Here is a 24,657-nt window from a genome sequence, read left to right as displayed (position 1 = left end):
CTATTTAAATTGTTCTGAAAACGAGGAATAATATTTTATAAATAAAAATTTCCTGTTGGATATAATTTTGAGTGATTCTGACAAGAAGAGGACGTAGCCTAAAGGCCTGTATTTCTGTAATTTTACGAAGCTGTTCTAACTCCTTATTGTACCATGAATGTCTATGTGAATTAAAATTTATTATGATATTCCTCTCTGCTAAATTCCTTTTCAGATCAAATTTTAATGAGAACATAGTTTTGAAATAGACGAAATGTCAAAACTTGCTTACTATCCTCTAGTTTTCCAATTTTTTCGATGTCATACAGAGAAAATCGGTTATAGTATAAAATATTACATCTTGCAGTTCTGAAACAGACTACTGTTTATATTTCTTACAATGATTTCATCCACAAAAGGTGTTCTTACGTCTAAAATACTGATCAGCTTTGAAAACTGATGTGCTTAGTTCATGTTATTAAGATAGTGACGAAAAAAACCTAAAAGTACTGTATGAATCAACTATTTTTTTCACCTTTTTACCCAAAATCTATCAAAATGTGCTGTGTGTTTTTTTCGTTGTTATCGTTATCGATATATAATAACAACCACAAGGAAAAGGCTTTATCTTATAATATAAAGAATATCCAATTGTGTGAGAGTCATGACATACACACAACACAACAATTTTTCGACAATTACCGAAATTAAAAAAATTCGAATTTATGGCCCCAACAACGGATATTGTCCGTATCTCATACCGTGAGAACCTAGCATAAGTCAATCAAGAACATGGGAACTTTATTACTTTTTTCTCTTAGTGGCAACTCTGCATCTCTAACATTGACGTGTCTTGTGTAGATATCAACGATTTACTGAAAATCAAGTAAATTTTACTGGAATTGTGTGAAAAATTGAGTTTTTCATCCATTTTTCATAATTCGGTCGCAATATTAGACCGTACTACACAATTCCGAACAAAAATAGCGACTGAAAATGATTAGTAAATGTAAGTATTCTTCCCAAATCGACTTCACCTCTTCACAATGTGAAGCCGGCTGCAAAACGTTGTGATGCCGGCTGATTAAAGCAGGAGCCTCTCGACGCTTAACACAAGTCACACCTTATGATTTATAAATATTATTTTTTTTCTTGCCGTAATTAAAGCATTGTTATTTTTGGCTGTGGCCTTCGTATTATGCGTCATACCCACGTCCTGGGCGGCACGTACGGTTGACAGTCATTTATCATCGTCGGACCTACAACGTTTCCAAAATGTATTCTCGGCAGCGTTCTCGTCGAATGATTTGCAATCTATTTACTATGCCACACTCAATATTGAGCCCACCAAATCCGAGGAAAAGAAAGAGCTATGTCAAAAACTCAACAAATTCTACCAAGAATCAAAATTGAATGTAAGTCCAATGTGGTATTTGGATAGATTAGATAATGTAAATAATAATTTATATATTTTACAGGAATTTGAGAAAGATTTCTATTTGGTTGGAATTACAAAAAATCTAAAGTGCACAGAAAAATTGCCGGAACAACAGCTTTCAAAAATCTATGCCGCTTTCAAGAGTCCCGTCAGTTCGGCTCAAGAAGTATTTTACCGCGTAGCCACACACAAGTATTTGGGTGTGGAAATCGATGAAACAACCAAGGCAAAAATTGTTAAGAACTTGCAAGATATTTTGAAAAAAGATGATACTCTAACAAATTTGGGTTATGCCTTTAACGTTGCTACCGAACTGGGTCCCTCTGCATCCTTTATTGCTGACCGCATTGAAGACGCCATTGTGCAAGCTGATGAAGTTGATGGCAAGCTGTTACAATTCGAAGGTGGGCTATCTATTACCTCGTTGATAATTAATGGTGCATTCAAGGCATCTAAAACTTTTGGAAAATCCCTGCCTATCGATGCTACTCAGGCCGTCAAATTCGCCAACTACTTCCTATCCCGTCGTTCAGTTCAAACTGCCAAGGGTGCCCATGTTCTAATCGAAGCATTGAAGACGCTCTCTTCAGCATCCAGCAAAGTATCTCCAATCTGTATTCAATTGATAGGAAATGGCCAACTCGTTGCCGAGTCACCCGTACTCACTGTTGCTGTGGTTGATCTCTTGGGCAAGCCTTTGAGTCCAGCTCCTCAAAACGTTGTTGGCAAAGTTTTTGCGAAGAAAGACAATTCAGTTTTAGCCGACAAAATCGCATTTACTTCTAAATCTTCTGACAAGACCACATATGTTGCAAACCTTGCAACTTACAAGCCTAGTCGTGCTTTGTATGTAGCCGAAATTTCTGCCGACTCAACCTACACCCAAAAGTTCAACTTTAAAGTTCTTGGAAAAGTTAAGGTTCAACAATTGGAAATTGGTGTAGGTGAATTAGATGCAAGTTCGGCCATTAAAAAACAACCAGTCTCTTATCCACAAAAGTTGAAGGAACAATTGTCAGGCGATCATACCCAGAAAGTTCTATTGAAAACCACTTTGGTTGAAGAAAGTCAAGCTACCAAGGTTTGTTTTGCACTGTTTTATATTTTCTTCTCCGACTCTAAATGCTTTTTTTGTTATTTTTTAGCCCATAACTGTTCATCAGGCTTTTGTCCGCTTCTATAATGAAAAAGAAGATAAGGAAATAATTTACATCGCCGAGCAGGATAGCTCTAAAGCTTACAAATTCGACATGGACATTGGTGCAAGGGCTGGAGATTTCAATTATGTCTCAGGAGTCTATCAAATTTATTTGATTGTGGGTGACGCATCAATTTCAAATTCATTCCAATGGTTGGTTGCAGATATTGAGCTGAAATTCCCTGCCGCATCAAAAACAGGTATGTTATTTGCAGAATAGAATTTGAAACATGATATTAATACGTTATTTGTCTTTAGAAGAAAGGAAACAAGTTGTACGCGCACCCTTGCCCGAAATCGAACATCAATTCCGTGTGCCTGACAAGCGTCCGTCTCGCATTGTATCCGATGTCTTCACCGGTCTATGTTTAACTCCACTGGTGTTGCTTTTGGTATTCTGGTCTAAATTGGGCATAAATATTGGCAATTTTAATTGGCAGCCCAGCGCCATTGGTTTCCATCTAGGCTTTGGTGGAATTTTGGTTTTGTTTGCCGTATTTTGGTTCAAATTGAATATGTTCCAAACATTGCGTTGCCTTATTCCCATTGCAATATTCACATTCCTGTGCGGTAACCGTCTATTACGTCGTCTGTACGCCCAACGTATGGCCAAAATTCCAGCATCATCATCGTCGGTCTCAGCGTCATCGTAAAACGAGGCACATTACATTCTAAACTTAACTCGTGACTAAAAAATTAGAGAAGCAGAAGAAGAATATATAAGATTTTAAATGTTACATATTTGTGGTACACTACTCCTTGCCCTCGACCAAGCCGTTGTATAGTTGTATGGTCAATGATATTAGCATGGACAAATGATATTATCATGAGTCTATGATATTAGAAGGGCGTTTTGAAATCGAAAAGCACATTTATTTATATCCTTTCTATATATTGTAAGCAATTTTATGTGTTCTAATTTAATGCAGAAATGTGTTTTGCACAAGATGTACATTTCGGCGTTCTTCTTTTTTTCCATTTAGGGAGTACTGAAGTAAACAATAAAATAAAACATTTTTAAAATTTAAATAGTGCTACTTGTTTAAAATCTGGGGCAATGAAAATCTTCGTCAGATGTGGTAAGAGGTCAAATTGCAGATAGATTTCTAGATATTTCGTACCAACATAGCAATTTAGGAGGAGTCATAGCCCAACTCTACGTTTGTCCCTGCAAATTGTCCCAAATTCAATGGACTTCATTCCTGAATGCAACAACGACTTTAAATACGAACCATATCTTGTTTCAACCATATGTGCAGATTACCCTGTACACAATGTAGTGTTAAGAGAATACAAAATCAAGACATGGAAGATATTCTGGAAAGACATGATTTCTCTATTGTCGTCATGAGTAGTATTCAATGTAGTCGGGGCTGATAGTTGAAATCTAGTCTTGAGTAGGACATTTTTAATTACTAAATAGGTTATACCATGGTTGAAAAATACAGGTAGATGCGGTTGGGAATATGGATATGACAAAATTGTTTAAATGTCTTTTCAAATATAAGTAGATTTTTAAATGTTTTCTTATACGACGTCATTCGGAGGTTATTATAATACGTGTTTTCAATAAGTTTTACAAATTTAAATAATTTTTCATTCAATATTTTCAATTCCAAAATAAGATTGACAGTTCAATGTCCCAGCAGCTATGTCGATGCTTCTACCTATATTCTTCTACCATTGGTTATACGTTGACCGCATAAGGCCACAGCAGATTGTACGCCCTAAACATTATCGATAAAACAACCACAAGCCAACGGATTTATCGTTAGTTTTATCGGCCATATTTAACGCGTCAAATAGTTCAACGCACGCATCTGTTTGGTGTGATAAGTATTAACTGTTGTTTTATGAATAACATTTATTGCATACAACGCTTTTCAGAGGTTGTATAATATGTGGTTTTCAAAAATTGCAACGAAATCGAGTACTTTGGATTATATTTTTGACAGATCGTTTTACCACCAGCTGTATTAATAAGGCTACCTGTATTATTGTATCGTGACAACAAAAACAAACCGCTTAAGTGAGAGTACAAGAGTAGCAACTGTGATAAGAGAGAGAGGATGTATTTGTTTTTGTTAAAAAATAATGGACCAGAAACAGTTCCGATTTTTAATTTTGCATTGTTTTTTAATGGGGAAATGTGCTGTTCAGGCCAGACAATGGATTGAAAAGTGCTACAAGGAGTCCGCTCCATCAATGAAGTTGATAGAAAGTTGGTATGCGGACTTCAAGGGTGGCGGTAGAAACAGCGATGATGGAACACGCAAAGGTACTGGTGACGGAGTGCATGTGGACACTGATGATAAAAGTCTTGTTGATATCGATGATGTTGATGACGAAAGTTGCAAAAGCACTCATAACGATTCAGAGCACAGAGAACTTCCAGATGAAACGACGGTAAAACCCGACAAATTGGATCAAAAACAATTTCGAGTTCTCATTTTACATTGTTTTCTAATGGGTAAAAATGCCGCCAAGGCGAAGCAATGGCTGGAGAAGTGTTATGAAGGTACCACACCATCCAACACAACGATAAAACGTTGGTATTTTGACTTCAAACGGGGACGCAGAGACACTGACGATGCAGTACGTAGCGGTCGGCCTAATGGGGCGGTAACACAGGAGAACATTGAAAAGATTGACCAAATCGTGTCCAATCATCCGAAAGCCAAGTTGAAAGAACTGTCTGAAATGATAAAAATATCCAAAGAACGCATTGGCTTCATTCTGCAAGAGCATTTGTCAATGAAAAAGTTGTATTCCAAATGGGTGCCGCGGATGCTAACAGTTGACCAAAAAGAGCAACGTGTTTACGACTGTCGACAGTGCTTGGAAATGTTAAATCGTAACCCAAACGATTTTTTCAGACGATATGTGACAATGGATGAAACATGGATCCACCGCTTCGTCCTGAATTCATCAGAGAGTACAGAAAATGGTGAGCCTTGTCTGAAGCGACGGAAATCACATGTTTCAGCTGGAAAACTCAAGGTCTCACTCTTTTGGGATGTGGAGGGTGTAATATTTATTGATCACAGTGAGGAGGAAAATACCAGCGCATATTATATAGGTTTATTAGAGCGTTTTAGGGACGAACTTGCAATAAAAAGGTCTTATAGGGCGGATGAGAAAATCTTGTTCCATCAAGACAACGCGCCATGTCACAAATCCCCAAAAATAATGGCCAAACTCGACGAATTGAAATTTGAATTAATTCCACATCAACCGTATTCTCCCGACTTGGCGCCAAGTGACTACTGGCTGTTTGCAGATCTCAGAAAAATTCTTGCTGGCAAAAAATTTCGCACAAACGACGAGATTATTAGGGAAATTGAGGCATACTTTGATGAGAAAGACACGTCGTTTTTCAAAAACGGTATCGAAATGCTGGAGCGGAGATGGAGTACATGTATTGCGCTTGAAGGAGAGTATTTAGATGAATAAAAAACATTTAAAGAAAAACTATGTACTTTCGCGTTTCATTCAATTATGAAGAGTAAATTTACCAGGTCATCTTAGAGTAAATAGCTACAAAATATATACGTTTTATTCACAAAACCATTGAGGTTCGATGGTGTATAAATTAGAAAACTAAAACTAAACAAGTTAAAATTTGATAAGGCCTCTTGTTAAAATATAGTAGTAATATGTTTTTGTATGTAAATATATAAAAGATTCCATTTTAAACCACTTCCGCCAGGAAGCCCTCTGTGTCCTCGGTTACTATTGCATCGATATTATAGAAAATAGCATGCAAAGATATAACAAAACATGAAGCACCTGCAATGAAAAAATTGTTTATGAACAAGAGACAATGATGAATTTAGCAAATCAAAATCTAACCCAGAGTCCAGAAAAGTGCGGAGCCTGCTCCAACCAAGAACAATACAGGAACTGAGGCAATATTGAGGGCCATTATTTGATGGGCGGGTGACAACTGATGTCCAAAGACACTTACAGGGGCTTGGGCTTTCCTGATCTTATTACTGGCATAGGCCACACCAGCCAACACTATTAAGATCAAGGGGGAAGTGATGCTGCAAAGGCAAAACCGAGAATTATTTACTACCAACATTGCGACCCAATGAAACTTACAGACAGTAAATCATCAAAACAATGAAGACAAAGATGTAATTGCTTTTGAAATAATCCAAATTTCTGACGAAGCGACTTGTCAAGCGCGGCATACTAGCTGCGGCCTTAAAATTGCCAGTATTCAAAAACTCAGACCAAGGACGAATGTATTTGCGCGTCAATTGCACCAGCTCCATCGGTGAAGGTATTTTCTGAAATTGTGTAAAGGTGCTAAAGTCGAATTGAGACTTTGGCTCCGTTTTGGGGACGTTCATGTCGCCTGACATATCCACCTTCACATCATCCATTGTGTTAGTGCTTTTTTGGATGCTGGTTAGAACGTCTTGTTGTTTTGTTGTTGTATAAGTTCGATACTCTTGATTCTTGTGATGTCAGCAACTAAAGACACGTAGTCTCTTTACAGCGTATTTGTTTATAGTACGATTCGTTCGTTGATTTTATCGTTCTCTTTCTTCTCGAAGCAATTGGTATTTATTGTTATTGCTGTTTTATCGAATTTTTTTTTTGGGAACAATGAGTAATGTTTCCCGCAAATGTACTCAGTGAGCTCCCAGTGAGAAATTCTTTTTTTTTGATGGGGCAAGTGATTTCATTTTTAACAGCTCTACCTAAAATAAAACGTACTCGCTCGGCGCTTTTCACAACACAAGTTAAACACTTAAGTAGAATAATTTCAACATTGACCATACCCATATACGCCAGGACCATATCATAAAATCTACCAACTAATACTGTTGTGAAATGTCAATCATTTTTAAATTTCAACCAATTGTTATATTTTTATTTGAAATTTCGTTTCGTACGCTCGATTTATTTCGATAACGTCAGCCGAGTGCGTCGCATTTTAGGTAATTAGTTGCTGTACGTGTCGTAAATATTTGCACTGACCGAAACCGAAAAGCAATGACAAGACTGTGAAACATGACAGATTAGTTTTAAATTGAGTTTTGAACGTGAACGGACAAGTGCAGCAAGAGGGAAAGCAGTAAAAAATTTACCAAAAATTTAAAGTAAAAACTTTCAACAATTTTAATGAAGTTTTATTAATTGTTTTGTAATTTTTTTACAAAATGTGTCGTTTCGCAAAATAAAAGTGTAAAGAATAAACTTTGAGCGGGTAAGTCAATTTCTTAATTTTCTTTTCCCAAGCAAATGCATTGATAGTTACAAAAAAAGGTGCAAAAGCATTCAACTATTTAGAGGAGGGGTGGGGGAGAGTTGAATTTCATAAGTAGCAGTTTTTTTTTGCAAATAACGTGGATATGCGTGGATAAAAATTAACATTAAAGAATGGTTCTAAGGTCCATAGAAAAGCCATTTATCATTATATATGTATCTCCAGCATCTTAACTCGAGGATATTTTTGCCAGTATTTTTTCTTAGGGGACCGATTTCCGGGCACGGATATATGACTCCGAACGCCGGCTTTAAGACCCGGGTTAGAACCGGATCTGCAGGTTCTGGAACAGAGCATATATATTTCCTATCGCATTCATTTATAAAAATTCTAGTCAAGGCATATTGAATACGCAATACTATCGGCAAATTTTACAAAAAACTTTTGAATTCTAAATATCAGAAAATTTGTGAAAAGAGAAGAAAATGGGAAATTTTGCTGGCAAGTTATAAGAGCAAATTACGCCTTTTGGGCGCAATCTTCATTAGAAGGTATCAATACAGATATTTCTAAAGTAGTAAATACCTATCTTTTAAGTCTGTTTTTCGTTCTGTTCTTTATTTTTGTTTTTGAAAACGTTATTTGATATTTCATGTTCAGAGACAGATGGCATAAAAACATTACCCAGTAGATTTTAAATATAAAAAATGCCGAGCATTGGGAGATGCCGACCTTAAGAGCATTTGCACCTACCTATTATATTAATTTTTATACCCTCCACCATTCTATGGAGTGTATATTTGCTTTGTCATTCCGTTTGTAACCCCTCGAAATATTCCTTTGTTCGTTACTTCACTTTTTTACTTTTCTCGTTGGCGTCGGTTTGGTAATCCATTCAACTTTTACAATTTTTAAATTATTTATCTATTTCGTATAAAAATGTATATATAAATATCTTGGAACAAATGCGTATGCGTGATTTAAAAAACAATAAAAAAAAACTGACCGCCAACATAACCTCCAACAATAATAATTATTATTATTATTATATTAACAATATTGATATGATAGTATATATAAATAGGTGCTATGTTTTAATGTAACGTCTTTAACCTAACTAACCTCCTTTCAGACCTTTGAGCACACCCTCAAACAACTCAACCAAATATCTCCAATATCCAATTGGTGAAATTTGTGGTCCATGGTCCAATTGGACCCACCAATAGAAGTGGAAGTGTAATAAGAAAATTTATTAAGGTAAGTGTTAAAAAAAGAAAAAAAAAAAAACAAGAAGAAATTGCTCTGTGCCAATCCAGTCCATCTGCCCCATATTCCGGTCTTGGTTTACACTCATCGACCAATTGTACTAGGCTATGCCTGGGAAATGCAGCGGACATTTTTGACCTACCTACAGTCTAGATTATTCAATAGATTCAATTTTAGCAGAATCAAGTGCATTATCTTCATCTGAGTTTCATTCATCTAGAAAAATAAAACCAAAACTGTTCTGATATAAAATATAAATGTTCAGATATATAAAGGTACCCGGAAAATTAGGAAATTAAATTGCGCATTACCGATTTTCTTTTACCCGACAGGAACCACATGTAGCCGGATCTGCAAGTAAAGAAACTTCCCCGATTCCCCGTAGTCCCAAACTCTTATTTTTTGTGTACTAAGAGACTTTTGTGAGTTTGTTCTACTACCTTCGACACCTTGATACTTGTATAGACAATGCGTAGGATAGAATAACTTTCGGAAATCGATTTGTAAATGTCTTATCTCCATATTTTCCAAAATGAAAATATTGTTAGGTTTTAAAATAAATTACCACTTGTTTTGTTTTTCCATTTTAGATTGTTCCATTATGTCTAGATATAGGCAGTGCTGCGTTCCTGGGTGCGAGATCTCTGTCATGAGATTTTGCCTCAAGGAAGTAAGTATGCATGGCGTAAAGGATGCTTGGAGTACAATACTTTTAGAGAGACATGGAATATCAACGAAAAAGACGTCTCGAATATGCGGTAGACATTTTAAGCTTAATATGTTTTCCAGAAAAGCATATCAGGTGCAGCTTTCATCTTATGCGACACCAGTTTTGTGTTTACCTACATTGATAGCTGATGAAGGTACGTTCTTTTAGTTCTTTTTACACAGTGTTACATAACTATCTCTACTATCTAAATTCTGACTGAACTATAAAATACTATTAGCAACATAAGCAACACTATGCCAAGGATATGATGTATGATTGTATATATAACACCTGTAATTTAACAATAATGTATACCGTTGCATGTTTCTTATTTATCACTAACGGTTATGAACACCTTACAATTAATAAAATTTATAGGTGTTAATTTTGGAAACAATGTTGAGGGAATTGTTTATAAAGAGAGGTTAGATATTGAAGAGTTCAAATGTGAAGCAAATGTAGAAAATTTAGAAATTAATAATAATATAAGTAGTGTAAGTAGTATTATAGAAAAGAAGAAGTAGAATCAAGTATAAACAAATATTTCTGTTTGCAAAGAGAAAAAAAAATTTTCGCAGCGAAGGAGGCAAGTAAAGCCAGTATTGCATTTGCTCGCGTCATCACACATGACTCGACACACCTGAGCAGTTAGATGTAGTACAACACCTTCAACTTCTGTCAAAATAAAATTATGAATACATGATAGATAAGTTTAAATGTTGAGGGAATCGTTTCTAAAGATAGGTTAGATATTGAAGAATTAAAATGTGAAGTAAATGTAGAAAAATTTAGAAATTAATAATAATATAAGTAATGTAAGTAGTCTTATAGAAGAACAAGAATTAAGTATAAACAAAGATTTCTGTTTGCAGAGAAAAATTAACTTTTACTTGCAAAGTTGGCGGCACTTGAAAAAAAGTTGAGTTTCTCCTAGCAAATGGAATTTTCCCAGGGAAGAAGGCAAGTGAAGCCAGTATTGCATTTGCTCGCGTCATCACAAATGACTCAACATCCCCGTACACACCTGAGCAGTTAGATGTAGTACAACAGCTTCAACTTCTATCAAAAGAAAATTATGAATACATGATAGATAAGTTCAAATTTGCTCTCCCCAGTACCGAAAGTGTTCTAAGATTGCAAACGAAACCAACTCTCGTAGGATTTGACGATGATGTTAAAGAAAATTTGTGCACTATTATTGAAGGGATGACTGAACAGGAACGTACGTGTGCTATCCAATTTGACTCATTAAAAGTTACTGACTTGGATAGTAATGTCGTTACATATTCTTTAGGACTGCAGCTTAGTGGGTTATGTAACGAGTGGAGGATACTATTAAGATTTTTACTAACACGGGAATATAGCATTTCGGTACTGGAAGGTGTACTTCGAGAAGTACTCGTTGGCCTAAATGGACTATCATTGAAAAAAGTTTTACTAATTTGCGATAGACATTCTGTACATGTCCAATTCTTCCAGCAATATCGCGGCTACCTTGGACCAAATCGTGTGTGCTTTTCTCCAAATTCAGAAGATATTTTACATTGTATGTTCGATAATTCCCACTGCTAACTAATTTATTAAATTACTTTTTAGACAATCAAGTTTTTATTAAAAAAAAAAAACAGGTGGGGCAAACAGATAGAAGTCGCTTCTCCCGCACTAATTTTTAAAATTTTTGAGTCTGAAAACGATTTAGATGCTAGTAATAGGTCTTGTTCGCAATTGCAAAAAGCTCATTTTGCAACAAGCTACTGCAAATCTTATTCATACGAAAATAAGCCAATGGATAGAGCGGCAGCTATTTTCAACAGAAACGTGCTTGCCGCTCTCGACAGTGATATATTTTCGGAAACCGAGCAAGTAATGGTAGAGGCGACCAAAAAATTATTTGCTGGTATAATACCAATTGTAGGGCTTTGAACGAATAATTTGATAAAAAAAATAATAAAAATGAGGCGTGCGCAATAGCTTTTAGATCCATATTTTTTTTTGCAATTTGTTGAGTGCGATAACATACCTTTTATGCTTCAGCAATCATTGGAAACAATGATGTCTCTATTGCTGGAGTATGAAGGGATTAAACTTTGTAGAAATTAGAAAACGTTGCAGTGGTAGACCTACCTTTAATGATCTTATTAATGTTAAATCAAGATCCGATTGTGTCATTTAACTTGCCAGATCTATTGACAGAATATTATTTTGGTCCGAAAATTGCTTTAACGCGTAACGTCGTTTTTTAATAATACAAGCCACATGATTTGCTTTCACTTGATCCAAAAACAAAAATAAGACGAACGTTAGAAGCCTCGCTTCGGGTTTTTGTTAATACATTAAAATGTCTAACGTATAATAGTATCTTCTTTTGCCACTCATTAGCCTCTATTTGTTCGATTGATACGTTTGGTTGTTCCGTTCACGTCTGTCTGATATTTGGCTCATCGTGTATATTGAGCTTTTGCTGCTTGTTTTTCGAGTTGCGTTTACGTACATAATGATTAGTGGCTCTCTGTTGGCTTATTGGAATATTTTTTTTTAAATCCTTTAAATATTTCACTATAGAGCAGATAATCAGGTATATAGGAAACCTAACCATGGTTTGAAACGTATTTTTGTACTTTTATATATATAGCATGTATAGCTTTAGTTGTAGAATTTAAGTAGTATTTAGAATTTTTACTTGTTTTTAATGTTTTTAATACATAAATTTATTTTCTAGTTATAGATGGGGGTTGTACGGGAAAGTGAAGCGAATACAAAATGTAATTTGTACGCAAAGCCTCCCCTTTCCAAATGTCAACCTCGCCCACACATGGTGGCCCCTGTTTTCGCTAAATAGGCTCTGGCGAAAAACTTATTCATGGATTCTCCTGGGCTTTCATAAAGGAAATAATTTTAATTTCAAATTTTCAAGTATCCACTCCCTGGACCCTGGATGCTTCTTGCAGAAATCGTGCTAGATAATCGCTAGCTTTTAACTCTGCTTGATAATCTACACCTTGAATGCCATACTTGTGTGAGAGTTACCTCTTCTAAATCCCATTTTTAGCATAACTTTGCTCCTTGGAGAAAAAATATGATCGGTTGGTAGGTAATATGTGTGCAACCGGTTTGTTTTAACATTTCCGTTCAGAAGTTAGTAGGTATGGATTTCAAAAGATCAAAGTGTAAAAGTAATGAATTAAAATAAAAGTGGGTCACATTTATTTAGCTGCCATTTATTGTGCCACTTATTAAAGGGAAAATGTGGGAACTTTCAATTTAATAATTTTATTTTATTGTATATAATACTCACATATATAATAAATACATTTAAATATATATTGATTTTCTCTTTTTTGTATCGGTTTGAATGGATGTTTGCATTGTATTTGTGACATGTGTCGGGGTAGTAAGGACGGGGGGATTTAGTTCTCTTATGTTGATGGTAATGCTGATGTCGATCTCTCCTTGGTTAATTTATTCGGAATATTATCTGCTGCACATAAAATGTTCATCATCCGTTTACAGATTTAAGAACTTGACATAACCTAAATAACATAGATTTAAATTTGAATTTTATTAATTATACAATCTACTGTTATAATTCAATTTATTGTTATTATTATTGTAGGTTATTTTGATGCGAAGAAGAACGTATTTCTGCAATATTTAAATAATATTTCATTCGTCTCGTGGGTTAGGTGTAACACTAATTTTGATTTTCATGTGTTTCGTTTATAGGTCCATATCTCCATGGAATGGACATTGTTCAACGTTTGATCCTGACTTAGAAACTAAATACACTGAGATTTAATGAAAACACTCTTTTTTCTTTTGTAGTGGACAAAAAAGCTTGAACGAAAAACACGACAACCATTTCGGTTTCGTTTAACCAGCAGCCACTTATAGACCTATCTCGCGCATGGCACTGTACAAACAGGAATTCTTAACACATTCTCGCGGACCCAATTGGGGACCGGGAGTGCCTCGCAAGATCATTAAAACTGAACGAGCAATTGCCTGACAGTCATTGTTGTTGGCACCACAGACTGCATCGGCTTCGGCAAGGTACTGGTAGTCGCAGGCTATTTGGGAGGTGCCCTACGAAGAAAAAACGGTGTAAGTAAATCGAGTTTTCATAATTTACGTAATTATACTTACGCATAAGTAACACAATTGATGTACTCCACAGAGAGGCAGCAATTCTTGGTTAATGTCACCACTTAGCAAATCCACGCCGCGGCAACGTTGGGCCATTGACTTGAAAGTAGCAATTAAATTTTATTAAAAATTCAAGACTGAATATTGTGCTCCCCATACCTCTAGAATAGGACATTGATTTGTACCCAAAATATAGTTTTTATTACCCAAGTAGGCATCATTTAGGGTCTCATAGCGATTTGGTCCTTGTATGGCTTCCTCGTATTCTCCAAATTCGTTGGGAACATCTGGATAACGCATGAAACCATTGCTCTTCTTCATTTTTCGTTTCATCTCATCATCCTTGTCATCATTAATAACCGGTTGTGATTTGCTTAGAGATTTTTCACGTTTAGTCGCCTCTAACGAGGTGTTTTCCGACGATTCCGAAGAGTCGGGCTCAATGATGTTGTGCATAAGATGATTTTCATTTTCAACGGATTGTCTTAATTTCTCTAAAGCTCGACGCATTTTCTCCAAGCTGTAGGCAGTAGCAAGACGCGACAGAACACGATCCTTCAAACGCTGGATTTCATCGGGATCACCAATTCCTTGAAATAATTAAATGTTCGCATTATTATTTGAGAATACATTTCATTAGAAGGATTTGCATGATAAATATTCTTGTATGTATGTGTGTAAAAACTAGCCCTTTCGGGCAGGAGAAACTTTTTAGTATGTGTCTCCATAATAAAAAAATCATAATTCAATCTTAAATATGGACTATCTATTTCAAGTTTATTGAAAGCACCCACCTTCATGAGCTCCAGTGTATTTAATTGTTTCGTTGATAATAAAATCTTCAATGGCTTGCAATTTTTTGTTCATATTTTCCAATTTCGTGGGGTCAATGTTGCGTTTCTTTTTATCAGCATCATCGCTGGCCGATGGTGGAGCATCTTCTTCGGCATTGCGCTTCTTCATATCAGCATCACTATAAAATTAGAAAATATGAAACTCAATGAAACCAAGACAAAGGTTATGAAAGTTGATTTACGTTTTATTGGAGTCCGCAATGCTCATGGCCTTCTTCTTACGGTCCAAACCGAAATACTTTGACCAATCGATGGATTTTTTTCTGCGCATGGTCATAGATTCCATTGTGTGCCTCAGAGGGACAGCAACATTACGCTTTCGCTTGGCTGGAGACGTGGAAGCAGTTGGAACATCACGCTTCTTTTTACGTTTCTTGGCTTCTTCATCGTCCTCCTCATGATCGTGTTCATGGTCGTGCTCTTCATCTTCTTCCTCGCTTTCGTGCTCCTCTTCGGAATCTTCCTCCTCTTCTTCACCGCCATCGTCTTCATGACTTTCGTGGGATGCAGGATGGTTGCTTCGTTTACCATGTTTATGCTCGGACATTGTGTGACCAGCATGTTGGTGATGATTGGGTTCCATGGTGGTGGCAACAGGTTTGATCTCTTCAGTTTTGGAGGCATTTCCATTGGTTTCAAGACGCATATCAGCAGCAGGGTTAGCGCTACTATCGCTGCCATGTGTCGTTGCCACACCTTGATGTGGTTTTTCATCTATGGAACGTTTTTTCTTCTCATCATTGGCTGCTCCGAATAGTTCGCTCAATTCTCTCTCGACATTCTCATCAGTTTTACCCATGCTGTTTAGCGGGCCCTCATTGCCAATGTGATTTGTAGACCGTTTGGAGACTGGAAAGCGTTTCCTACGTTCAACTGGCAACCATGGTAGGACCGGATACGATCGCTTCTTTTGCATAAGCATGTAATATGGAGGCATGCGCATGCGTTTCTTTTGCTCCTCATAAACATCTCCCCCATCGATTTCGTTTTCTTGTTGTTGGTATTTTTCCCAGAGATTACGCAGAGCCTCCTTGTAGCGATCTTGGTGTCCATGCTCTTGAGAACGTTCAACTTCCCTTAAAAATTGATCGGTTAATTCGGAACGATCTATGCTGTCGGGCATGTCTCGTTCACGGAAAATCGAAGCAGGACTTTCATCTGAAAAGCACATTTAAATAACACTGTTAGTGTGTATAATTTCCCAGAATTAGGGTCATTTAAACGACCGCAACGAAGGGATTCAACTCCGACAGCTGTTTTATAGCACAGATTTTCGCCACATTTTCTTTAGAATGTCCACTTACCATAGAAATTGCTGCGCTCTCGAAACACCGATGAACGCTTGCGTTCATCCGTGTATGGCGGCAATGAAAGCCTATTGCTATCTGCATCAAATTCATAGCCACCAAAGGGTCCGAGGCTCAAGCCACCATGATCGGCTTCATAATTTTCCCGTTCCAAATATTTTGCTAGCTGTTTGTTTATGCGATTTCGCTGTTTCTTTGTGTTGAAAGTGTAGGCGGCGTCTGTAAATTGGTTAAGAAGAGGGGGGATACACATGGGGAAAACGGGAAAATGTCGTTTTTTTATCAATAGCAAATGAAAGTGAAAAAAGTGGATGAGTGAGGGGAAGCAATGATGGCTTGCTTCAGCGGGTGAGCATAGCTTTGAATGGTGAGGACAGTGCAAACATGCAGCTCATAAAAAACATCAATGTTTTGGGGTGCATGAATGTCTGCATGCGGATATTTTTATAGAAGCGGGATAATGTGGGTTAATATGTGGTAGTGCTAATGATAAGTGTCTGAGGTAATTTGTAGCGAGATAGTTTTTGTGGAATCAATCAACGTGATTTGTCATAAAATAAGGTTGGCATTTTCAAATACCGGTAAATGTCATAAAAACAGAGATATAGGTGATTTTTAAGATTCCTTGAGACTATTAGAATATATTTTGTGAGTGTGTATGTGTTGTGATTTCTAAGATAACAGCACAGTGCATAACATTTAAGCGCATTCGAATTTTTCATTGTTAGATTAATTTTATATTTTCCGTAAAAATCGAATTGATAGCATTAGACTCTTTAGCGTTATAGGCGCTTTGAAGGAAATGTAAAATCATCAAGGATCATCATGCAAACAACGTAATATTACCTTCATCCCAATAATCCTGATCGGGTGATGAACCAAAGGCGCCAGCCATATACCTTGGTTGTTGGCCGGGTGGGGCATTCAATGGATATTCCTGGCGGTGTAGTTCGTCCACGGCTGCCTGCAAGGAAAATGGCGAACGTTGTGCCCAACCACTCGAGATGGTGACCATCCATAAGATGAATAAAATCGCTGAGCTACGTCTCATTTTGCTATGCTAACCCGTAACCTGTTGCTGAGCTGGAATACACAAAAAAAGGAAAAACGCAATAACAAATAAAACGAGAAAACAAATCAGAAAAACACTTGATGAAGGATTCTGGAATAACAATGTCACTAATTTAATATTCATGGGAGGTGGTTTGTTCGCAACCTTATTGTTGGCCTTAAATCAAATGAACAGCCGGAAGGGTTTCGATTTAATTTGCATAATAGAAATCATTCTTTTAGTGTTAAATGAAGTTAAAACAACAATCCGCCATAGAGACAGGCAGCAAATCAAGAGAGAAGAGATGGCGAGAGCGAAGGACGAGAAGATGTTTTACAAGATTGCCTGAGTTAACCTTTTAACTTTAACCCACCTGTAGATATGTGCGTACCTTGTCGGCATAGACAAGTGCAAATTGGTTAGCAGTAAAAAGTGTTGTTTAGTATTTTCTTTATGCCAAAGTAGCGTCATGCTTCAACGCTGTGCTCCTATTTAAAATTCATGAGTAAATATTTTTATTTCATTCTTGGAACTATGAATATCTTAAGAGTTTCTTAAGTTACACATAAACTCATATAAATAAGTATGTATTAAATACATACATATGTATGTATGTGTGATATTTCTTGTCCTCCAATAGATTTGATTCTAAAAGCTTTTAGGGTGTAAATCAATGCTTTTAATGGCATCAATACAATAATTGAATTATTAAGGCATGGAAGTGAAGTTGAAATAAATTGGAATAATTTCCTGAGCCTTTTGTCAACTCCTTCCGAAAACTGTCAATAGATGTATACGTTGTAATGCAGGTCCAATATAAACGTATACAGCTTAGTGAGGTGAACAATTAGAATATACCGTTTGAAAGAAAATCCAGGCATTTCATTTATTTTTCGAACTTTTAAAAAATTACGGAAAATAGAAAATAAATTTAAAGCATCTAATTTTTAATAATTCTAAAAGAAAGTGGGCATATCTTCTGGGCTTTTTTCAGTAGTTTTACAAAGTCTGCTTATTGTAGCATGGTTTCAACAAAATTTGATTAAAACTGACATGAAGTCTTACATACATTTAAGCTAGAAGTTCTGATACAAATACAAAGGTATTTACATGCAATCGTACGATTCTATTTTTAATTTTTATTATATTGACCACTTCGTATCTTACCTAAGACTTATAAAAATATTACAACTTGCCAGATTTAGACTATATCGACTATTTCCTATACTTTATATGAGATATGTGCAAATTTTTGAAAAATGTGGAAATCTGCTTGAGCTAACAGATCTAGCGGACCGAAGTATTCCACTTTCGTACATCATCTACAGACACAAATACATACAGATAAAAATATTGGTTGTTGCAAAATTTGAAGGAAATCGAACATTTTTATCCAATTTTATGCGGACCTGAATCTCTACTATCTTTATAACAGATCTTTTATTGATGGAAATAATGAGAAGTGCCAATCTGAATGAAATCGGATGTTAATTTCGTGTTTTATGAGCTTCCTGGAAAAAATTTTGAACCTTTGTGGGGGAGGTACCAGAAGAAGTGGGCCGATATATCCCATTTTCACACCAGACCTTAGGTATATACAAATATTGTGATGTCTGAAATTTGAAGAAACCCAGATTCTTATTTTGGATTTTATGATAGTTTTGGTTATTTAAAACGTTGACCCTTTGTGGGGGAGGTACTAGAAGGAATTGTCCTATCTCTACCATATTTATAATAGATCTTGAGTTGACGGAAGTATTGAGATGTGCCAAGTCTGAATGGAATCGGATGTTAATTTCTCGTTTCATGTACTTCATGAATATTCGAAATTTTGACCCTTTGTGGGGGAGGTACCAGAAAATGCAAATTTTTAAAAAATGTGGAAATTTGCTTGTGCAAACAAATATAGTATACCGATATATTCCATCTTCGCACTAGACCTTGGGTTACTAAAAATATTGTAATGTTTGTAATTTGAAGACAATCGGACAATTACATCACATTTTATAAGAGTTATAATTATTCAAAATTTTGACCCTTTGTGGGGGAAGTACAGGATGGAACGAACCGATATTTTTCATTTTCGCACCTGACCTAGCGCTGATGAAAATATAGAGATTTGCAAAGTTGGAGCAAAATGGGATTATCCTTTCTCTTTTGTGTGCAGTAAATTATTTTCTTTGAAAATATTGACATTTAATGGGGCATGTACCAGAAGGAGTGGGCCGATATTGCCCATCTCCGAAATTGATATAAGTTTGACAATAGTATTTTGATTTACCAAGTGTGGATCAAATCGGATACTCCCTTCGAAATTTATCGAACGCACCAGCCAGATAGACAGACGGCGGACAGACAAACATCGCGAAATCGACTTAAAATGTCTGAAACGGATTTGATACAAAGAGACCCAGGGTTTAAAACCGTTATTTCGATGAGGCACGTTTTGGCCGTATCAAATGATATTACCCTCAGCCATATGACTAGGCTGAGGGTATAAAAATAAAATTATAGGAAAGAATGACAAATAAAAGGTCGTATAATCCAAAATTTGGTTTCAAAAATTTATTCGATAGACGTTCCCAATTAATTTCATATTGCCTTTGCTGTTTAAATCACTTAACATTTGTGACTATGTTGTTATGATATCGTAACAACAGGGCTATATTCACCCGGTGACAATAATATGACTCTGACTTGCACCATCTATAAATACTATAGTTCTGCCCTAAATATAAGCCCATTAATGGCAAAAAAGTAATATGTTTTCGGTAAAAAATTATGTCATTATCATGTCATTTATCAAGGAAGAATATAATTTAAACAAGAAAACATTAGACCCATAAGTAATATGCGACTTGATTATGGAGTGGTTGAATTTTGCCTCAAAAGTATAATTTTGCGGAAGTTCGTGCCTCGCGGGATTTAATCTTGTATTTTCAGTTGAATTGTTATTGAATTCATTGTCAGCATAAGCTTTCGCGTTATTACACAATGTATCTAACAGGTAACAGGTATTGTGTAGATTTTGAACAATTTTGTTTTCTTCAGTCTGTCCATATCAACGTATTTATGAATAAGGCAGGGTGTATATAGCGTATGAGTAATTTACAAAAATCATACGCTATGCCATCTTCCATTAGCCTTTAGAAATGTACAAACTTTTAAAAGTATACACTCAAAATACCCGTTCCACACAAACCAAACCAAAAAGAATAAGATCTTGCTCACGAATTCGTGTCCATTGATATGAGGTATTATCCATTACTTAGCACACAAGCTAAATCATTTCCGAGAGCATTTTAATTTAAGTGGATTAATATATATTTGCGATGTGCCTAAATGTACAAATGTATGTATGTGTATGTGTGTGTGCACATTCATATATCCTATAAATCAAATACTTTTATGACGGCATTCAACTGGTGTACATTTTATTTTGACCACATTTTCCATGCCACCAAGTAGAAAGACTGAATGAATGAATGCCGTTGATGATATTGGAATTTTGGCATTCCATCACGTAGCGTTAAGGAGATTATATGAACTAGACTCTTGCTATGTGCCCAATATTGAGTGTTGAGTGGAATGTCATTGTGTTTTTCCTTGGACTCCTTAATGACATCAACAATGATGAAGTTTTTATGGGGGAGGGGGTGTGTGTGTGGGCGAGTAGGAACCAGAAGACAGCATTGGTGTTTGAGGTTAGATGTCACGGCAAATATTTGAAAATAAAGTAGAAAATTCCTTTCTTTTCTCCTGACATATTTGTGAAGCATCATAGGAATATGATGTAAATGAATGTCAGGGTTGATTTCAACAGATGCTGCAACCGAGAAACTTGTAAAACAATTCACACCTGTGTGTGTGAGGAGTAATATAAAAGACGAAGTGCATACATATCTACATATATTATCTAATACATTACATTAAGGGCATTAAAAATTAAGGAACAAAAAGTTGGGTAAAATTCCAAATGCCAGGCTTAATTTGGTAACTCAATTGTCCCTTTCCAAAATTGCAGAAATGTTCTACTTTTTACAAGAATTACCGACTTTCCTTTATGATATCGAAAAAGAATGACAAAACTAGTAGATTCTTCCAGAGCAAATGTAATGCAAATTAAATTAATTTTAAACCAATGAAAACAGCGGTAATTTTTTCCAATTTTTTTTTTAAATTTCCGCCACAAAAAATTGGGTACCTTGAAAGTACTTCAAATCAGTGGAAATGCCCAAAACGAAATATACGTCAAATTTAAAGCTAATTAAAAAAATAATATATGATTCGTTTGACAATACAGGGTGATATGAAAAAACTGCAACCAACTTCAGACTGCTGTCATTTCTAAGCCACTCGTCCGACAGCTGTTAAAATTATTCAAGTGACAGCTCATTATATTGTTTACAAGCGTACAGAAGCATTTTGGTGAGAATTTTCCAGAAAAAAGCTATTCGTGATGGAATTCAAGCGTGATAGTGTGATTTCTTTATATTTGGCTGGAAACCCACAAGTGGCTATCGTTAGAGCACTCCAGCATTTAAATGTAAATAAATCTTTTGTGTCTCGTACCGTCGCTCGTTAACGTGATATTGGTAGCATATCCCGACGTCAAGGAAGTGGACGGAAGAAAACAGCAACATCAGCAGAAATGGGACATTATCGAAACCCGCGTCGCAGTGACCAAAAATGGCTCGTGAGCTGAACATTTCGCAATATTCCATTCGGCAAATTTCAAAAAGTGCAAGAAATTACACCGCAAAAGAAAGAAAATAGACTCAGAAGAAAGTCTAGAAAGTTTTTGCTTGGCCGAAAGTGGAGAACTGCCGAATTTTGTTTTCTCCTTCTCCGATGAGAAAACATTCGTTGTCCAGCAGTTTGTAAACAACCAAAATGATCGTGTTTACTTGCCAAAGAGGTCAGCTGAAAATGTGCACCATCGGTTGGCCACCAGAACTCAAGCGTCGGCCATGGTGATGTTGTGGGACTCCATAATAGCCGATGGTCGCTCTCCCCTCGTATTAATCGGCATCAGAATAAATGCCGAATATTATCGCGAAAATATTCTGGAGGGTGTATTAAAGCCTTGGGCACGCAAAAATTTTGGCCGCAGACCTTGGACATTCAAAAAGGACTCAGCACGCGCCACCCTAGAATGATTACAAAATGAGGTTCCTCGCTTCATTTCCAGCTCACAATGGCCACCAAAATCTCCGGATACCAATCCGATGGACCATTGTGTCTGGAGTATTTTGGAAAGCAAGATTGGCACTGAAAAATACCAAAGTGTCGATCACTTCAAGCAAGTGCTTTGCCGGGAATAGGCCAAAATACCGCAGAGCAACATTCGGGCAGCATGTGACGGTTTCATTGGCAGTTTGAAGGCCATAATTCATGCCAAGGTGACCAATTCGAACAAATTTAATATTATACAATTTTAAGCTATTTCCGACATTTTTTGCTTTCATTCAATAAAATTAAAAAAATTGAAGAAATTATGGCGTTGCAGTTTTTTAATGTCACCATGTTGTAACCGTTTGAAATTCGAATCATTTGCAATTCAAATTATTTAGTTTGTTTTTCGAATTTTTACATTTTTAATTCGAATTATTGCATTTATAATTCGAATTATTTTGTTTGTGCTTCGAAGCGGCAAATACGAAGCCAAGAAAAAAATTTAAAATCATTTGCTGCGAGTTTCAAATGGAACAATCTGATTTAAAAAAATTAAAAATAAAAAATTCCAATTGCAAATAAAATAATTTGAATTTTCCAAATTCAACTACAAGTTTCCAATTTCAATTGAAATATTACGAATTACTCATGGATTTCTCGAATGTTTCAAATAACTTCTGAAAAACGGTGACTTCGTAATTCCTATTTATCCAAAAAAAGAAATCCTCGAGGAAAATAAAATTATGTCGCAATTGATTAGAGGAATACTTGAAGCAATATAAAATACTCAAACTAATTATGTTTCGAACAAATGGATAAAGACTCCAGGGCAAGAGTTGAAAGGGCAAGGCTGAGATAATAACATATCTTCATAATTTATTAAATTGAATGTTTGAGCCCTGAGGCAAAAACTTGTCTCTTTCGGAGGCAAAAAGGATAATAAAGACACAGCAAATAGAAGTATACACAATTCCATGTATATATCGATGCCAGAACACACATTAACAAATACACTCGTATCTGAGTGTGTGTTCATGAGTACAGAAATTTATCTATCAACAGGTATCACATCGGCGGCACACATTCATTGATAGACAGTCAAGCGGGCGGACGGACGTACAGACAGACAGATGAACCGATGGACGAATGAACAACTCAAATCTGTGAAATATTAAAAGCATTTAACTCGACGACTTTCAGCGCCACAATGCAGTCAAAGATGAGTAGCACTACCAACTGAAGATTAATTTGCCGATGGCATTCCGCATGTCATCACATTTAATGTATGTCCACATAAACACACGACTGCATGGTCATCACTACATAGGTATTACGTATAAAAATTTATCGACATTTGTTGATGTAGATGTGTGTGTCCACCCATTGACAATAACAAAAATTAATTTTCTACTCCATCTACACCAAAGGCATTTTTTGTTCTCTAAAATTTACTGGATTACTAACTAATCCAGAATGACATTTGAAAAATACCATAAATTCTAGTTCGAATTGCGAAGGCTATAACATTCGACAGCAGCCGTCTATAATAAATTTAGAAATTATTGTTGAATTAAGAAAATACCACTCGCATTTGTTGGGGATTTGAAAAAGACAATGGCCTAACAAATTATGCATTAAATGTACACACATATGTATGTATTTCTCAATATATTTTTAAATGGGTGAATAGATACAAAATCATCTGCCCCTAAAACAAGGCAAACCTTGCACTTGGTATTGCCCCCAAAACAACAAACAGCTATTTATTATCGTATATACAGCAGCTTTATGACTTTTAACCTTTTGCAAACAAAGTATGATTTCAAATAATTTTTTATGTAATGAAAATGAACACAAAAGTTCATACTTACATATCCCAGAAACGTAATACGCGGTGCTTTATAAGGAAACTAGGAAATGTCTTATTTTAGCACTGTGTGGACTCACTTTAAAAGTTGACAGTTTTTTTTGCACAATGTTTTTTTTATTTTATTGTTGAGAAGTTTCTCTCTTGCTGCCCCTTGCCTTTGTATGACGGCAACTCTTGTTCGGTCAACTGTGTTCAACTCGTCGATGTTGTTATCCTTTGGGGTACTTATTGTCGAATGAGTGTTGCTGGCTAGATGCTTACGTATTTTATGTAAATACAGAGTCTCCATTTACTTGCGGATAAAAGGAAACACACTTGTCGCTAAGCATGGTGTGCGTGTGTGTATTGTTGTTTGTTTGTTTGTTTGTCTGCCACATCCTTACATCCATGAATGAAGAGACGAAAAGGAATTTATCCATGTTATTTGTTTTTGTGAGTTTTTCTTC

The 24,657-nt window shown here is 36.0% G+C and overlaps 3 protein-coding genes across 5 annotated transcripts; 1 reads left to right on the top strand and 2 right to left on the bottom strand.

Annotated features, from left to right (window-relative positions):
* The first annotated feature begins 791 nt into the window (after window positions 1-791).
* On the top strand, window positions 792-3,644 carry LOC101888805 (dolichyl-diphosphooligosaccharide--protein glycosyltransferase subunit 2). 2 transcript variants are annotated; one of them, XM_005176481.3, is made up of 5 exons: window positions 792-988; window positions 1,147-1,394; window positions 1,458-2,498; window positions 2,563-2,815; window positions 2,877-3,644. In XM_005176481.3, exons 1-5 carry the CDS (start codon window positions 976-978, stop codon window positions 3,266-3,268), a joined length of 1,947 nt encoding a protein of 648 aa, XP_005176538.1. In that variant the 5' UTR covers window positions 792-975; the 3' UTR covers window positions 3,269-3,644. The 2 variants fall into 2 exon arrangements, with proteins under 2 accessions (XP_005176538.1, XP_005176537.1); XM_005176480.3 differs by having other exon boundaries at window positions 2,874-3,644.
* Window positions 3,645-6,139: 2,495 nt separating this feature from the next.
* LOC101888339 (prenylated Rab acceptor protein 1) lies at window positions 6,140-7,251 on the bottom strand. The gene is made up of 3 exons (XM_005176478.4): window positions 6,720-7,251; window positions 6,468-6,661; window positions 6,140-6,404 (listed from the first exon to the last, which is right to left on the bottom strand). The coding sequence occupies exons 1-3, from the start codon at window positions 7,004-7,006 to the stop codon at window positions 6,307-6,309; spliced, it is 579 nt and encodes a 192-aa protein (XP_005176535.1). The 5' UTR covers window positions 7,007-7,251; the 3' UTR covers window positions 6,140-6,306.
* Window positions 7,252-12,985: 5,734 nt separating this feature from the next.
* On the bottom strand, window positions 12,986-24,592 carry LOC101888169 (DNA ligase 1). 2 transcript variants are annotated; one of them, XM_005176477.4, is made up of 8 exons: window positions 24,213-24,592; window positions 16,962-17,198; window positions 16,113-16,334; window positions 14,991-15,966; window positions 14,749-14,927; window positions 14,114-14,544; window positions 13,955-14,053; window positions 12,986-13,894 (listed from the first exon to the last, which is right to left on the bottom strand). In XM_005176477.4, the coding sequence occupies exons 2-8, from the start codon at window positions 17,164-17,166 to the stop codon at window positions 13,697-13,699; spliced, it is 2,310 nt and encodes a 769-aa protein (XP_005176534.1). In that variant the 5' UTR covers window positions 17,167-17,198; window positions 24,213-24,592; the 3' UTR covers window positions 12,986-13,696. The 2 variants fall into 2 exon arrangements, with proteins under 2 accessions (XP_005176534.1, XP_019895442.1); XM_020039883.2 differs by lacking the exon at window positions 16,113-16,334.
* Between the last annotated feature and the right edge of the window lie 65 nt (window positions 24,593-24,657).

Source organism: Musca domestica, unplaced genomic scaffold, assembly GCF_030504385.1.
Source record: "Musca domestica strain aabys unplaced genomic scaffold, Musca_domestica.polishedcontigs.V.1.1 8, whole genome shotgun sequence".
NCBI classification, from domain to species: domain Eukaryota; kingdom Metazoa; phylum Arthropoda; class Insecta; order Diptera; family Muscidae; genus Musca; species Musca domestica.
This window is presented reverse-complemented; position numbering and strand designations above follow the sequence as displayed.